This window comes from Rhamphochromis longiceps, linkage group LG14 (genome assembly GCF_057381845.1).
Source record: "Rhamphochromis longiceps isolate RC_006_pf linkage group LG14, R_longiceps_female_GT1.1, whole genome shotgun sequence".
Taxonomy (NCBI): domain Eukaryota; kingdom Metazoa; phylum Chordata; class Actinopteri; order Cichliformes; family Cichlidae; genus Rhamphochromis; species Rhamphochromis longiceps.
In genome coordinates, this window is record NC_140570.1 from 6,756,939 (window position 1) to 6,772,808 (window position 15,870).

General features: G+C 40.4%; 2 protein-coding genes across 2 annotated transcripts; both read left to right on the forward strand.

The window, feature by feature from the left end:
• The first annotated feature begins 729 nt into the window (after positions 1–729).
• LOC146653480 (tapasin-related protein-like) lies at positions 730–10,425 on the forward strand. Its single transcript, XM_085380779.1, has 7 exons — positions 730–1,172; positions 1,314–1,490; positions 1,570–1,845; positions 2,133–2,462; positions 4,045–4,371; positions 4,536–4,619; positions 8,611–10,425. The coding sequence occupies exons 1-7, from the start codon at positions 1,124–1,126 to the stop codon at positions 8,637–8,639; spliced, it is 1,272 nt and encodes a 423-aa protein (XP_085236905.1). The 5' UTR covers positions 730–1,123; the 3' UTR covers positions 8,640–10,425.
• Positions 10,426–10,908: 483 nt separating this feature from the next.
• Positions 10,909–15,645, forward strand: LOC146653481 (tapasin-related protein-like). Its single transcript, XM_085380093.1, has 7 exons — positions 10,909–11,012; positions 11,129–11,305; positions 11,401–11,676; positions 12,692–13,021; positions 13,670–14,005; positions 14,075–14,158; positions 14,325–15,645. Exons 1-7 carry the CDS (start codon positions 10,967–10,969, stop codon positions 14,354–14,356), a joined length of 1,281 nt encoding a protein of 426 aa, XP_085236219.1. The 5' UTR covers positions 10,909–10,966; the 3' UTR covers positions 14,357–15,645.
• Positions 15,646–15,870: the final 225 nt, after the last annotated feature.

Sequence of the window (15,870 nt, forward strand, 5' to 3'; positions counted from 1 at the left end):
GCACCAAGAGCCGCATAATGCATCGACTACTTTACTTTCAGGCATGAAACACACAGCCGCGGAAAACGTCTGACAGTAACTTCCTGACAGTGATCACCTTCGACCACCACTTTTTTTTTTCCTATTTCGTTTGGTTTCTTATTCAACCTTTTCAAGATGTTGTTGCACTAATGTTGTCTCCCAACGAGAGATTGTAATATGTGCATAAATTTAATTAAAGTACGAAAAAAAACAAAAAAAACCAAAAACCTTCGACCACCACAAGCAGCGTGTTCTCATATGCATGATAGGTTTTGTTGTGGTTTAACTACGCTCCCAATATCTAAATAACGTATGATGTAGATTATTAGACCTAAAATCGGGCATGGAGAAATAATTATTTGAGTGCTTTCGCTACATTCACAGCTATTATTTGAGGACTTTCAGGCGAACTAAATAGTGAAACGAGATTAACAGGAAGTGACATGACTCTCGTCCATCAGCTCTGGTGCCGGAAAGACTAGTAAGGCTGCTGTCGTCATGCCCTCACAGCGACATCTCAGGGCAAAGTCAATACTACGAGTTTTATATAAAGTCAAAAGCAAAAGCACCTGTTGCAAGCTGTTGACTCCTCATGAACTCCTGTGAACTATTTATTAAACTATGTGGTGCGGTGGTTCACATAGTCACATTACAGCAATCCTGAGTTCGAATCAAATATGGAGTACATTTGCCCCGTGACTCCAAGTACACCGGGTACCGCTCACAGTTTAGAGTCCGTTTGTGTGGTAATGGATAAAGTAAAATATGCACCTACCAGACAGACCTCTGGCCACGTGGCAGCTGGGATAGGCTGCAGCTACAATAATGTTACGTCTAACATTAAAACAGGAACGCTGTAAAAAGAACTAGGACATTGTATCCTGATTTATTTATTTATTTATTTGCAACTTCCTAGCATATATTCTCGATTTTATTAACTTTTTTGATTATGATTAATGTTTTTTTAAAGGTTATGTTTTCGAGCTGCTCATCACGCCAGAAATCGCACTCCTTTTTTCTTTTTCCTTTGAAATGAAAGTGAAAGTGTCAAGAGAAACTTTGTGTGGACATCGGACAACAAGGAGTTCGACAGTGGAGAAGAATGAGGGTTTTAATCTTGAGGATTTTTGTTTATTTGTATCTAAGTGCAGGTGAGTTATAGTGCAACACGTTGTCACAGATTAGCTTAGGTCAGTTTGTGCGTGTTAGGTCAACAGTGACTATAGATATTCTAGTCTACCGCATGAATTCCAACGGCTATGCTGTCTGACTGATGTATTCGTGTCATTCAGGTGTGTGGAGTGTCCATCAGATCCAGTGGCTGCCTTGTTACTTCATTGATGAGCGTTTATATTTGAACAAGGACAACCACACTGAGACTCGGGTCATCCCCAGAGAGGCTATACTTCAGTTTGGTCAGAAAGGAGATGCTCCTGTTAACCCAAACGCCATCACTTTCCTGGTCATCAGTGAGTTACTGCAGCCTGCATGAGGAGAAGGCTGAAAAAACAACTACAGTGTGTTAGTGTTTATTTTATTGTCTTCTAGGATCAAAGTTGGATCTGCTGCAGTATGTGGAGGGGGTGGAGGCAGAGCAGCTGAAGTGTGAGCTGCACAGATACAGCACAGAGGGCGGTTACGTCCGCTGGCCTGTCCTCGGTGCCCGGGAGTACAACCACTGGTTTACCTGCATCCTCAGACACAGCAGGGGCCGCTTCACAGTCGCTGGCACCCTTAGACACCCCTCTGACCAGCCTCCCCCAGGGCAGCCAGACTACCACAACTGGTCTGTCATCGCTGACAAAGAGGTACTCACCACCGCAGGTAAACTCACATATGAGGATTCAGTTTTTTTCTTTTGAGCCATACAGACCATCTCCTAGGGGTTTGTTAATTGCCTGCCTGTTGCAGTGGCAGAAGTTCAAGGACAGAGTGCTGAAAAGAAACTGTGTTTGTATCTTGGAGATTAGAGTAGAAATAGAGAGACAGTTATAGTTATATTGACTTGGAATGGTGGATGGCCAAATAATTGTCATGTCATAGATACAGGAAGTGGTTGTCACCTGTTTGAGTAAAGGACACTTGTGTTGTTTGTCACACTTTTTCCACAGTCGCCATGGTCATCAAAACACAGACTCCCTCAGTTAAAGCACGCCTGAAGTCCCAGCAAAAGCTCCACTGCCAGTTTGATGTTGACCACAAGGGTGCAAAGGTCACTGTAGAGTGGCATAGGCACCGCCCTGGTGAGAGGACCAAGCTCTTCAGTTACAACAGGCACACAAGACAGACTGAGGGGAGCGGTGTCGGACTACGTGCCCTTGCGGCTGGAGATGCCTCTTACACCCTCGCCTCCACCACAATGATCAGTGAAGGGACCTACATTTGTTCAGTGTCCGTGTATCCACTGTTCACCAAGGTGGATATATATCTGCAGATTGAAGGTACATAGGATTGGATCATTCCCTAAATGTCTATACTACCAGTCAAAAGTTTGGACACACCTTCTCATTTAATGGTTTTTGTTTATTTTCATGACTATTTACATTGTAGATTCTCACTGAAGGAATCAAAACTATGAATGAACACATATAGAATTATGCAGTAAACAAAAAAGCGTGAAATAACTCAAAACATTTTATATACTTTAGATTCTTTAAAATAGCCACCCTTTGCTTTGATTACTGCTTTGCACACTCATGGCATTCTCTCCATAAGCTTCATGAGGCAGTCACCTGAAATGGTTTTCCAACAGTCTTGAAGGAATTTCCAGAGATGCTGAGCACTCCTTGGCCCTTTTGCCTTCACTCTGTGGTCCATCTCATCCCAACCCAGCTCAGTTGGGTTTAGGTCAGGTGACTGTGGAGGCCAGGCCATCAGGCACAGCACTCCTCACTCTCCTTCTCAGTCAAATAGCCCTTACACAGCCTGGAGGTGTGTTTGGTGTCATTGTCCTGTTGAAAAATAAATGATGGTCCAACTAATAGAAAACCGGATGGGATGGCATGTTGCTACAGGATGCTGTGGGAGCCATGCTGGTTCAGTGTGCCTTCCATTTTGAATAAATCCCCAACATGTCACCAGCAAAGCACCCCCACACCATCACACCTCCTCGCCTGCTTTTCCTTAGTGGTGCTTTCTTAGCAGCTATTTGACCACAAAGGCCTCATTCTCACAGTCTTCACTGAACAGTTCATGTAGAGATGTCTGCTACTGGAAAATCTGTGTGGCATTTATCTGGGCTCTAATCTGAGGTGCTGTTAGCTTGTGATTTCTGAGGCTGGTGACTCAGATGAATTTATCCTTAGCAGCAGAGGTGACTCTTCGTCTTCCTTTTGTGGGGCAGTCCTCATGTGAGCCAGTTTCATCGTAGTGCTTGATGGTTTTTGGGACTGCACTTGGGGATACATTCAAAATTTTAGCAGTTTTCCAGACTGACTGATCTTCAGTTGTTAAAGTAATGATTGACTGTTGTGCTTGCCATAAGAAGCTGTGTCCAAACCTTTGACTGGTACTGTATATGTTGTCAGTACAAACAATGAGAGTAAGAAACCTATTTTTAAATAGCTCTTTATAGCATTTTATTACTTTGACCTTCAGATCAATCTATTGACCTTGAAGGAAATGTAAGAGGTCAAATGTGACATGATATTTGAAATCTTTATATGGTACTTTTTATATGTTGTCAATATACAGCACCCTTTTAAGAATCTCAGTTTTAATGAACTGTTAAATCCATTTGTTGGATTGTTACTCCACTACACTCCACTAAGTGTGGTCAGAAACTTTTTTTTTTTAAATTATTCTGTTAAGTGTGTAACCTGAAATGCATCTTACCAAATTTGACTTCCTAGAATTCTGGAACTCAGACCAAATCTCAACTTTTAAATGTCACCAGTTTTGACCTGAAAGAATATTAAATTAAAACGAGTGAATTAAATAAAACAGCCCAGTTACTATAATAAATGTCTGCTGTTAGGTATTGAAATTACTATTATTATTTATTTTTCTCTCTCCTTTCCTCAGAGTCTCCCCATGTCTCCCTCAATGTTGCAACCACCCTGTTATTGCAGGAGGGCAAGGACTTGATGGTTAAGTGTGAGGCAAATGGCTACTACCCTCGGGATGTGGAGATAATTTGGTACGAGGAGGATCCAGGCACTCCACATCCCAAGCCACTAAACCATAGTGTTCTGTTCAGCCACAAAGTAAATGGGGACATGACCTTCTTGCTGTCAGGTGTCTTCTACCTCCAGGCTGCGCTCAGGGACTCTGGGAAAAAGTTCACATGCAGCGTCTCCCATCAGTCCCTGAAAGTGCCCATAACAAAAAGTTTCACCCTGATTGTGGAAGGTGAGTGTCAGTATAAGATAAGATAAGATAACCTTTATTAGTCCCACACGTGGGAAATTTGTTTTGTCACAGCAGGAAGTGGACAGTGCAAAAGTTATGAGTATAGTATAGTACTAGGAGCTAGCAGCTGGGAGGAGCAGAGCCTGATGTGTGTTCTGTTTCAGAGCCAACAAACTGGATTTTGTACCTCGTTGTGGGCTCTGTTGTGATCCTGCTGTTGTATGTGAAGCGGCGCTACCTGCACTCAGGTGAGTGATACAGAATTCCAGCTAAATCACACCTGAGGAGCACGTGCTTGCTGTTTGGGATCAACTGACATATAAAGCATGTTCAACCCCAATTTTAAAAAAGTTGCAAAGTTGTGTGTAAAATGTAAAGAAAATAATATAAATAACATATATTAGAGAAAATGATATTTATTCTACAGAAAATAGTTATTAATATAGATAAATAAACAGAATCGATGATTTGGAATTTAAAAGAAAATGGAAAACATGTAAAAAGACTAAAGTGACAAAACTTACGGAGAAAAATACTAGACTATTGAATTTGATGACAGCAACATATCAGAAAAAAATGTTGGTGCTGGGCAAGAAAAGTCTGGAAAAGTCTGCAGTACTGAAAAAAAGCGGGAGAAACATTTTTGGAGTCAGTAACATGACTGGGTATAAAAAGAGCATCTCAGAGGGGCAGAGCTTCCCAGAAGTGTCTAAGAATTGTTTGACAATTTCAGAATAATGTTCCATAAAATTGCAAACTTTAAACATGTCATAGTTTCCTGTACATAATATCATCAAAAGGTTCAGAGAATGTGTCTAAGGGACAAGGTCAATTTCTTTTTTAAATAGTTGCATTGAAGCATTAAATTTGATAGTTAATCAAATAATATGCCACCTGGCAAATGAAAGGCAACAGACGATAGACAAGGCAGAATATCCAATCAGAATTGGGCCATGCTTTAAAAACAGGGATTCTGTCATGGAAATCAATGCAAAGCTCACGAACGCCTCTACAAGTGAGTGTCTGTGAATACAGGTCACATCCACAAATGCAGGTTGAAGCTCTGTCACACAAAGAAGAATCTAAATATGAACTTCTGTTAACCCAGAGCTTCCCAAAGTGTGGGGCCCGCCCCCTAGAGGGGAGCGCGGAGCCATTGCAAGGGGGGGAAATATGAAATATGAAAAGGGGAAAATAAAACCCAAAACACTTGGAAACTGCTAGCACAGGGCGCCCACACAAACGCAAAGCAGGAGATGAAGCATCGCATTGCTGAATATATTTCCAAACCAACTTCATTCTAAGCCAAAGACTAGAAAATATGGTGAAGCATATTTTCCCTTTGGTTTCACCTGCACAAGTGCCGAGGTTGGTCTCCCCTGCATAATTGGTTTTCCCTTTGTCGGGAGCAGCGCTGGGCTCTCCAAATCACGGACAAACAGTATCCCACATTCTTGAGTTTTAGTTCACAAACACTTATTGTAATGACTAACTACTCCTGACATTTCGGAGATGTTAGCTCTTTATACAGTAAAGTTACAGCGGGATAAAAATAATATCAGGCTCATCCTGCCACGATTTGTTCCCCCGGTTCAAATCGCGGACAAACAGTATCCTACAGCTGTTTATGTTTTTGAACCCATTTTGCACAGAGAGGCATTTTTTGAAAAATGTATTGATAGCAATGTTGAATATTATTACACAGGAAAAAAACAACTACACGTAAAATAATCACACCGTGACGCCTCTGCCTTTCTAAATGGAGGGACAGTAACTGTGTGTGTATATGTAAGCGTGTAAAAACTGAAGATAGTCAGATTAACAGTATTTTGTCTCTATCTGCGATTCTGCAATTCATCTCATGTAAACAATAACGTGGCGCACAGCGTGACGTGAAATTAGGCACATACCTTTGACGTTGCGTGACGAACTCTGTATTCCTCGTCCACACGTAAACGCAAAAAAGGAGTTTTAAAAAATCTCAGTTTTCGGTGACTTGAACGCCGTTTATGTGTGGACGAAACAGCTGCGTTTTCAAAAATACCCGTGTAGGTGTGGACGTATCGTAAAGGAGTTAGTCGTTTATTTTATTACTACCTGTAATTTATTGCAGATTACTTTTATTTGCTTAATTGTTTACTAAATGTTTGAGGCGTGAAATAAACCGCAATGGAACAAAATATGGGTGTGTGTGGTTGGAGGATGGCGGGGATGGGAGGGCAACATTTGTCTTGTAAAACAAAGGGGGTCCTAGCAAAAAAAGTTTGGGAACCACTGTGTTAACCAAAGCTTATGAAAAATGGACTGAAGCTAAAGGAAAAAAGATGTTCTGTGGTCAGATGAATCAAAATGAGAAAGTCATGAACCAAGGTTCACACTCAGTAGGGACCCAAACGCAGACTTGATACAAAATTCACAGGAACTATGTACAGATTTATTTCTTTAACATAAATGATCAGGAACAACCAGGGGAACGAGAATATAACTCAAGTCGAGGAAACCGGGAACTGAAATGCCCTGAGAATCCGTGATGGGGACTGTGGGAAGCTGCAACAGAAAGGGAACAATTACTTGTGTGCAGGAAAACAGAGAGTTAAAACTAAACCAGATTAAGAATGCTGTGGGTTACAATCAGAGTCAATATTCAATACTTGAATAAACACAGAGGTTAAGAGAGCCAAGTTAACTAAGAGTGAATAAAGGACTGGCGTGGAGCAGCCATCCACGGTAAGTGAAATAGTTTTGGAGTAATTGCCAGGGATGGAATACAGGTGCGATACTGATGGCCCAACCCAAGGGCGTGGCCACCGAGGCAACCTGAATGCTCCCCGGCTAGTGTTCCCATTGACCATGACAGAGAAATTCTTTTTGGAAAAAACAAGTTCCCAGACTTGTTATCAGGGAAGTTCAAAAGCCTGCATCTCTGATAGATTAGAGGTGCATTAGTGTTTATGGAGTTGCCACCTTCCAGGCAGTTCTGGGACTACAGGTGCAGCAGGTGGTGCTTTTCTATTTGTGCTCTATCCTTTTATCTTTGATATTTTCTCCTATTTTCTCCCACTTGCTTTTTTTTCTCCTGCCTGTTAGCTTAGAAATGGTCATATTACACTGTAATAACTGAAATAACACTAATAGAAATGAATACAGAAACGAATACAGAAACACACAAAATGGAGGAGCATATAGAGATTTTATGGCGCTCATCTTGGAAAAGCGAAATATGTTTGGCACAACATGGGAGTCAGCTAATAATTCGGATTACAAAAGCTGCGAGGCAGGACAGGTTTAATGGGGGGAAAAGTTGTTTTTCTGATCTAGTTCCCTTCTGGGTTTTTAGTCTATTTTGTATCCATTTAGTTTGTTATGTGTTCCTGCCTCTGTTGTGTTCTTGTATCAGACCTAATCTCATTTCGGTATTGTGGCACTTGCTCCTTGTGTTAGTTTACTGATAATTGTGTAGTGTTTCTAGTTTGAGGCCTTAGTTTTACTTCTCTGGGCTCTGTTCTGGGTTATTAGGTTGTGTTCCTTTCCTCTTTGTAATTCCATGTTTAGGTACTTCATGTTGTATGTTAGGCGTTGTTTGTCTCCTGTGCTTGTGTATGGTTTAAAGCCTGTGGTGTCATCATTCCTGATTTTTTTTATTTTTTTTCCTTTATGTCCCAGCCTTATCAGTTCACTCCCGAATCCTGATTTCTGCATTTGGGTTTGATACACTCAATACACAGCTCTACACCATAGAGTTACTGCCATCAAATTCCGTCCACCCATTCTCTTACATTTATCCTTATCAGGGTTGCAGGGTATCTGGAGCCTATCCTCAGTCCAAAGACATACAGTTATTGGGGTTGAGTTAAGTGGTAATTCTAAATTACCCATGAAAGGTTGTATGTCTCTCTGTGTTAGCCCTGTGACAGACAGGCAGCCTGTCCGGGGTGTACCCCGCCTCTCACCTTGCAGTAGGTGTGACAGACTCCAGCCCCCTGGGACCCTCACAATAAATAAGCCATTAAAATCAAAATGAATTATTTGTGTTTCTTTAAATTTTCCATTTTATCAGTTTTAACATTTGATATGTTTTCAATGTTTGTGAATAAGATATGGGATCATGAGATGTGTAAAGCATTATATTCTGCTTTTATTCAGATTTCATACACTGTCCCAGCTCTTTTGGGACTTGTTGTATCACATGTGAGATGCTGAAGTTCTTTAAAGTAATTATTGTTTTTTTTCCCTCCACAGTGTGGAGAAAGTTGGTGCAGGTAAGGTGATATAAAAACAAAAAACAAAAAAGGGAATGGCAAGCAACTTGAGATGACTGTTGTTTTGGTGTTGTACAAATAAAATGGAATTGAATTGAAAGGAAGAAAGGAAGAGGTTGTGGCCACAGACTGAATAAGAGAGGTGAGCTGCTAAACGAGTCTTCCTTCAGAGTCTTCACAGATACATCGACGGACTGAGGGCTGGTGAACTCCTGCATTCCATGTGTGACAGTGAGGCAGTGCATTACAACTCTGCTTAAAATGATGGGTTACCAGCTAGTGAACTGGTTGACTTGAACAAGTGTTGTATTTTATTTTATTTTTCTTTGTTAAAATTCATGGTAAACATTACAGTTTTGTTTGGGTCATTAAATTTCAGGGCTTTTTAAGAGAGGCCCTTTTTTTAGTTTGCAAAAGGGCAAAAGTTTGATGGCTTCTTTTTTATCAGGTATGAAGAGTTCGTCATGTTTTATTAATTTAGATATCAGTGATTGAGACATCCAATGTAAGTCAATCACAAGTCTGTTGGCAAATAGTTTTCTGAAGTACTAACAAATAAGTAGTTACTTTTTATTACAGTTTATGCTCCACAGATTACTCTTTTGGATTCAGGATGTTATCCTGTATACTCAGGACTCTTTCAAAGATTATGTGAATCAGAGCTGAAAACTGAGGATCTGAATTCAGTGATCCTGATGATGGCTTCAAAGAAATATACAGGGACATACCAGCTCACAGCTATTTTAGAACAGATGGTCAGTTGTAATAACACTGGACTGATGTCAGATTGTACTGATGGAAGCCTATTTAATTCAAGAGCATGGATATATTGTATTCTTATATTTTTGTAGTGCATTTGATGATGTCAGACATCTTTTTCAAATGAAAACTTTGCACTACTTTGGATTTGGAAAGAAGCTTGAACACGCAATCCATAAACTCCAAATTCAGTTGCATTTATACCAAATGCATCAACATTTTTAACCACATTTATTTTCTTTGTATAACAAAATTTGTTTACTAAATTAAACAAGATATAGATAATTGCATTATCTATATCTTAAATCACTTTGAGACATTGGAAAAGAGAATGCTGCATAGGTTAAACTGGACAAACCATCCTTCTGAGATGAGATAAAAACTTATCCCACTGCCTTCAAGATGGATGGATAAAGAAGACATTGTGTACTCCGAGACTTCTCCTGGACTCAGACAGCTCTGCATAGCAGCAATTGACTTTTGTGATGATAAATGTACAAAAGGTTTTTAGAAGCATTCAGTTGCAGAAAGTCTAATCTTCTTTTATTTTGAAGGAATTTGAGGCTGAGGAGGTTCATGTAACAAGGAGTAAGCATATTTCACTTCCTCTTCCTCCCAAAGGGAAAGAAGAGAAATTCAAAATTGTAAATGAATTTACCAACAAAATAATCATTCAGGCTTTAGTTGGTTTTACTTGGATATGACCACCTGAGTATTCTGTGAAGATGATATAGAAAGTGTGGATTGTCTGCTTTTTCCACACTGGCTTTCTGGAATCACAGGAGGAGTTGGTTACAGTCCAACAGGATTCAATAAAACAGTATGGAATATGTTTTGGGGCTTTGGTATCAGGACTCTTTTTTTCTTTAGGAACTTTTTTTTAATGCTTATGCTTTTTTCATGTTAATTAATATTTTTAATATTTATTGTATTTGATATGTCTCTTGATATGTCTCCTAAACACTCAGCCTTAGTATAATTTATTTTTGTTTGGTGGATAAGCGCCTCATCTGTTCGTATTGCTATTGTTCATTAATAAAATTGGGTGGAAAAGTTCTCTTGTACGACGTGTGTTGAATTTCAGGACTTCTCTCTATTGATCTGGTATTTTCATGCGGTCAGTTTTCACAGCGACACTTCAGGACAACAAAGGTACTGCAAGTTTAATACAGTTAAAAAACAAAAAAAGACACCCCCCACCAAAAAACAAAAGACAAAAACAAAACTATTCGCCGTGAATTTACAATAGATCTTTGTGGGAAAACGAATCGGTAAAAATCCAGCTTTTATGTATGACACAGCACAGACAGTAGTTTACACAGGACACACAGTCATCCTCATAATGACTGACAATAAAATAATTAGGACACCTGTACAGGCTATCCGGGGAAATTAACGCAATTTAACAGCAAATATTCTAGATTTTTTCTTTTTTGTTATTTTCTTCTGTGAGCAGCTCGTTATCCTGTTCTGCACAGCATTCACCCCTGCAGAGTGAAAGTGAAAGTATCCCGACAAACTTCCTGTGACAATCGCGCAGCAAGGGGTATGACCGTGGAGGGCACCGGGGAAGAATCATGAGTTTAATATTCACGATATTTATTTACTGGTCTCTAAGTGCAGGTGAGTTATTGTCACAGATTACAGCTTGTGTGTAGGTCAGCAACAAGTATCGGCACTACAGGCTACCACATGAACTTAACACTGTTTGATCTTCTATGCCCGTGTGTGTCATTCAGGTGTGTGGAGTGTCCATCAGATCCTGTGGCTGCCCTGCTACTTCATTGATGAGCGTGTGTTTTTGAATAAGGACAACCACACAGAGACTCAGCTCATCCACAGAGAGGCTATACTTCAGTTTGGTCAGAAAGGAGATGCTCCTGTTAACCCAAACGCCATCACTTTCCTGATCACCAGTGAGTTACTGCAGCCTGCATGAGGAGAAGGCTGAAAACAACATGAACAACAACAACAACAACAGTGTGTTAGAGTTTATTTTATTGTCTTCTAGGATCAAAGTTGGATCTGCTGCAGTATGTGGAGGGGGTGGAGGCAGAGCAGCTGAAGTGTGAGCTGCACAGATACAGCACAGAGGGCGGTTACGTCCGCTGGCCTGTCCTCGGTGCCCATGAGTACAACCACTGGTTTACCTGCATCCTCAGACACAGCAGGGGCCTCTTCACCATCACCAGCTTCCTCAGGCGCCCCTTCGACCAGCCTCCCCCAGGACGGCCAGACTACCACAAATGGCCCCCCATCCCTAACAGAGAGGTACTCACCACCACAGGTAAACTGAACATATGAGGATTTCAGACTAAAACTGAATATATTTGTCTTAAAAGTTTGTTTTTTGTTGGAGTTATGACTAGTCGTTAGTATTGCTGTGCCAGACCCCATAAAGGAAGAAAATATAAATATTATGGGAACAAACTTTGACTGAAGGAAAATAAAACAATTAACTTGATTACAAATGACTAACCATCCATTAAAACAAATAATAAAATGTTCATAAAATAATTAAAATAATGAAATAATAAAAATGTACTTAATTCTTCTCATAAAATACATTGATTTGGTCAGTCTGATTAATAATTAAATGAAGAACTACAATCAAAGTTAGACATCAGCAGTCTCACCCGATGACATATTTACATATCTACAAAATGTATTACACCAGCACATAACCTAGAAATATTAGTATTTGTTTGAGAGAGAGTGCGTCCCAGAACAAATGTGTATTTGTCCTATAAGATGTGGTTGAATGCATCATTAATGACAACAAAGAGCATCTGTGGCAGGTGCTTTGGATTTCCTCAACGTGTGCAGGAATTTTTAAGCTAATTAAAGATAAGAAAGTGTTATCATGTGGAACAATGGTACTGAGTTAATGAGGAAGATTGCATGCATGTAACAGGAACCTGTGTCTGTGTAACTAATATCAGCCAGTTGGTGTTAATGATTACATGGATGAGACAAATAAACACATGTACACAGATAAGAGGTAAGGATCCTTGTGTTAAGCTATATGCACAGTAGGCTGTACCCAGGTGGTTTGTTAACTGAGTGGTATATGTACCCAGCTAACCAGGAATCTTCAGCCGTAATGGCCTAGAATTAGGGATTGCCAGAGGTGTCACATTTCAGATTTAAGAAATGTTGCACCACTTAGGGTTCATCTTCAACTTTCAATACACAAATGAAATATGGCCTTTCCCATGGCTCCTACACTGTTATTGGACACTTGTATTGAGAAATGTGCTTAACAACTCGCATGTGTTCATGTTTGTCACACTTTTCCACAGTCGCCATGGTCATCAAAACACAGACTCCCTCAGTTAAAGCACGCCTGAAGTTCCAGCAAAAGCTCCACTGCCAGTTTGATGTCGACCACAAAGGTGCAAAGGTCACTGTGGAGTGGCACAAGCAGCACCACGGTGAGAGGACCAAGCTCTTCAGTTACAACAGGCGCACAGGACAGACCCAAGGAAGTGGTGTTGGACTACGTGCCTTTGCAGCCGGAGATGCCTCCTACACCCTCGCCTCCACCATGATAAGCAGTGAAGGGACCTACATTTGTTCAGTGTCCGTGAATCCACTATTCGGCAGGGTGGATATAAATCTGCAGATTGAAGGTGAGGAAAACAGTCAGAGAGTTCATAGGCCATGGACAAAAGTACTAATACTAAATTGTGCTTATATGCTTTCAACCACATTTACTGATGGAGTTTAAGGTGGACTGTGAAAAAGCTGTTTGTGATGTGTACAGCATAGTGTGACAACCATAAATACTCTTATTATTACTGTTTAAAGTTTGCTGGAGATGTTTACTGCTATCAGGAGCAACGTCAAAAATATGTGGTAGAACCAGTCCGTCACTGTTTCCTGTTGCATGCCTGCTGTCACTCACTCTGCTGTTCACGCCCACTTTTCAGCATTATCAGCATAGCGTCATCGCCATCAGGCTACATGCTGTTGGAGGGCTGCACATGAACATGTCTGCAAAACCATGTCTCCTGAATAGGACAAAATAGCATGTAAAAGTATCTTTGTAAATGCTGACAAAAAATTTTTTTAACTCTTTTTTTTTTTTATTCAGTCTTTTTTTCTTTTTTTTAAAAAAAAAAAAAAAGCAAATCAGGCTCTTAAAGTGTTCATTCTCATCTTATGTGATAAAAGTCGTATGGTGTGGATGTGTTTTTTAGAACTTAGAAATATAGAAAGTCAGCAGAAAAGCCACTGTTCGTTTCAGCTTTTAAAGTAATGTTTTTTGCTTTCCTCAGAGCCTCCCCATGTCTCCCTCAATGTGGGACCCAGTCTCTCACTAGTGGAGGGTAACAAGAGGAAGATTGTGTGTGGGGCAAACAGCTACTACCCTCGGGATGTGGAGATAATTTGGTACGAGCAGGATCCAGTCATGTTGGACGCTCCACATCCCAGGTCACTGGAGAATGTCTTCCTTTCCTACCACAAAGAAAATCGGGACATGACCTTCTCGTTGTCGGGCTTCTTCTACCTCCAGGCTTCGCTCAGGGACTCTGGGAAAAGGTTCACATGCAGCGTTTCCCATCAGTCCCTGAAAGTGCCCATCACAAAGAGCTTCACCCTGATTGTGGAAGGTGAGTCTCAGTGTAATACTAGGAGCTAGCATCTGGGAGGAGCAGAGCTTGATGTGTGTTCTGTTTCAGAGCCAACAAACTGGATGTTGTACCTCGCTGTGGGCTCTGTTATGATCCTGCTGTTGTATGTGAAGCGGCGCTACCTGCACTCAGGTGAGTGATACAGACCTGCTGCTACATCAAAACACACACACAAGGAAAGAATACAGTCACACGAGCTTGCTGTTTTGGAGTCACTGACATGAAAGCATGTAATATGAAGATCATTATGACATAACTCGTTGATGTTCTAGAGGGTAATTGTCATTTTTCTTCACAGCATGGAGAACGTTAGCGGGTAAGGCGATATAAAAACAAACAAACTGGAGGACTGGGATCAGAGCGAGAGGATGTGGCCCCATTCTCAACACACAAGGCTGGCTGGCAAACTGTCCTTTCTGGGGTCCCCATAGAAACACCAGTGAAAGGTAGATTTGTGTCGATGTGTAAACTCCTGCATGTATGAATGTAAAACAGTGCAATAACATTAAAACTACTGAAGATTACGGGTTAGCAGCTGCTGAGCCAGTGGATTCAGGAGCCAGGACTGATTCTTCTGATGCACGAGACACTTTTTGGACTAAACACTGGGGAGACAAGGTTCTATATAGAGCTGAATAAAAACAGAATATTGGAAACTGAATGTCAGTTTACTAAATGAAGATTACTGTAAAATTAATAAATATAATAAGGATGCTGAAAAGAATGAATCCACTGTAGATTCAGGTTAGTAAACAGGAACAGAAAGATCTCTTTCAGACTGGAATGAAATGCAAACCAAGCTAGTGTACTTCTAGTGCTGGTTTATCAAGGCTGGATAAACAGGAGGGTTGCATCAGGAAGGGCATCCAATGTAAAATCTGTGATAAATAAAATATGCACTACCTTTACTATAAGCTTTTATTTAAACACTCAGGTGAAAAATAAACCAAGTAAGATGATGTTTGGAGAGCGCGGGCAATTCTAGGTTTAAACCTTTTTTTTGGGGGGGGGGGGTTCAGCTCCCAGTCATGCATGCAGTGCCTTTATTTATTAGTAATGGAACATGCTGTTTGCAAATGTCATCAACCTTTTTCACACTTGCAAACCTTAACTCATTTTGATTAACATCACAATGTCACCTTCAAAAGGAAATGAGTTCCTCTAAGAATAATTCAGAGTGAATTGTGAGAGATTTCAATCTAATCCACCCATTTTAGCATGGATCCAAACTGAGGCAAAGGCTCAGTCATTAAAGAGGCACTATTTCAGTTTCTTAATCACATAGAGCCAGCTCACTGAGTCACCAAGCACTTAAAGTAGCATTACATAGTATAAACAATGGAAAATCCCTGCATAGACCTTGTACGTGAAGCAAACTTGTAATAGAGTTGTTTTATATGTTTTTGAATTCATACAAATGCTCCCTTTGTTATGCAGACTCAGCACAAAGCATCATGTACCCTAATTTCACGAGTGGAGAACAGATTTGTAGTCTGTTCCCTCTGACTCTGTGTGTCTCTCTCCATATTCCTGGAATTGTATTTGTTGGAAAATGATAAAAATATAATCTTATAATTACTATAACAGCAGGTTGGTGTTCCAAATAATCAACAACAGTACAACCCACTACTTAGATACGTGAAATCATCATTAATAAATGTGGGTAAAAAATGAAGCTACAGCTTTATAATTTTTGGTGAATGTGACTACATTGTCCACTCTTACCTGTTTCTTTTTGCTCTCTCTCTTTGCTGTCTTCACCCTACTCCCTCTCTATCCTCCTCTCTCTCAGTCTTTGTGCCATCACCCAAATGTTAAATGTTGCAGTGAATAAAAGATAAACT

What these genes read in the sequence shown, in the direction of transcription:
- LOC146653480 (XM_085380779.1), top strand. Translation starts at nt 1,124, where the DNA reads ATGAGGGTTTTAATCTTGAGGATTTTTGTTTATTTGTATCTAAGTGCA. An exon ending in TTTCACCCTGATTGTGGAAG is followed by an intron (nt 4,372 to 4,535) that starts GTGAGTGTCAGT and finishes GTTCTGTTTCAG; the next exon opens with AGCCAACAAACTGGATTTTG. An exon ending in GCGGCGCTACCTGCACTCAG is followed by an intron (nt 4,620 to 8,610) that starts GTGAGTGATACA and finishes TTCCCTCCACAG; the next exon opens with TGTGGAGAAAGTTGGTGCAG.
- LOC146653481 (XM_085380093.1), top strand. Translation starts at nt 10,967, where the DNA reads ATGAGTTTAATATTCACGATATTTATTTACTGGTCTCTAAGTGCAG. An exon ending in TTACTGGTCTCTAAGTGCAG is followed by an intron (nt 11,013 to 11,128) that starts GTGAGTTATTGT and finishes TGTGTCATTCAG; the next exon opens with GTGTGTGGAGTGTCCATCAG. An exon ending in AGAGGTACTCACCACCACAG is followed by an intron (nt 11,677 to 12,691) that starts GTAAACTGAACA and finishes ACTTTTCCACAG; the next exon opens with TCGCCATGGTCATCAAAACA.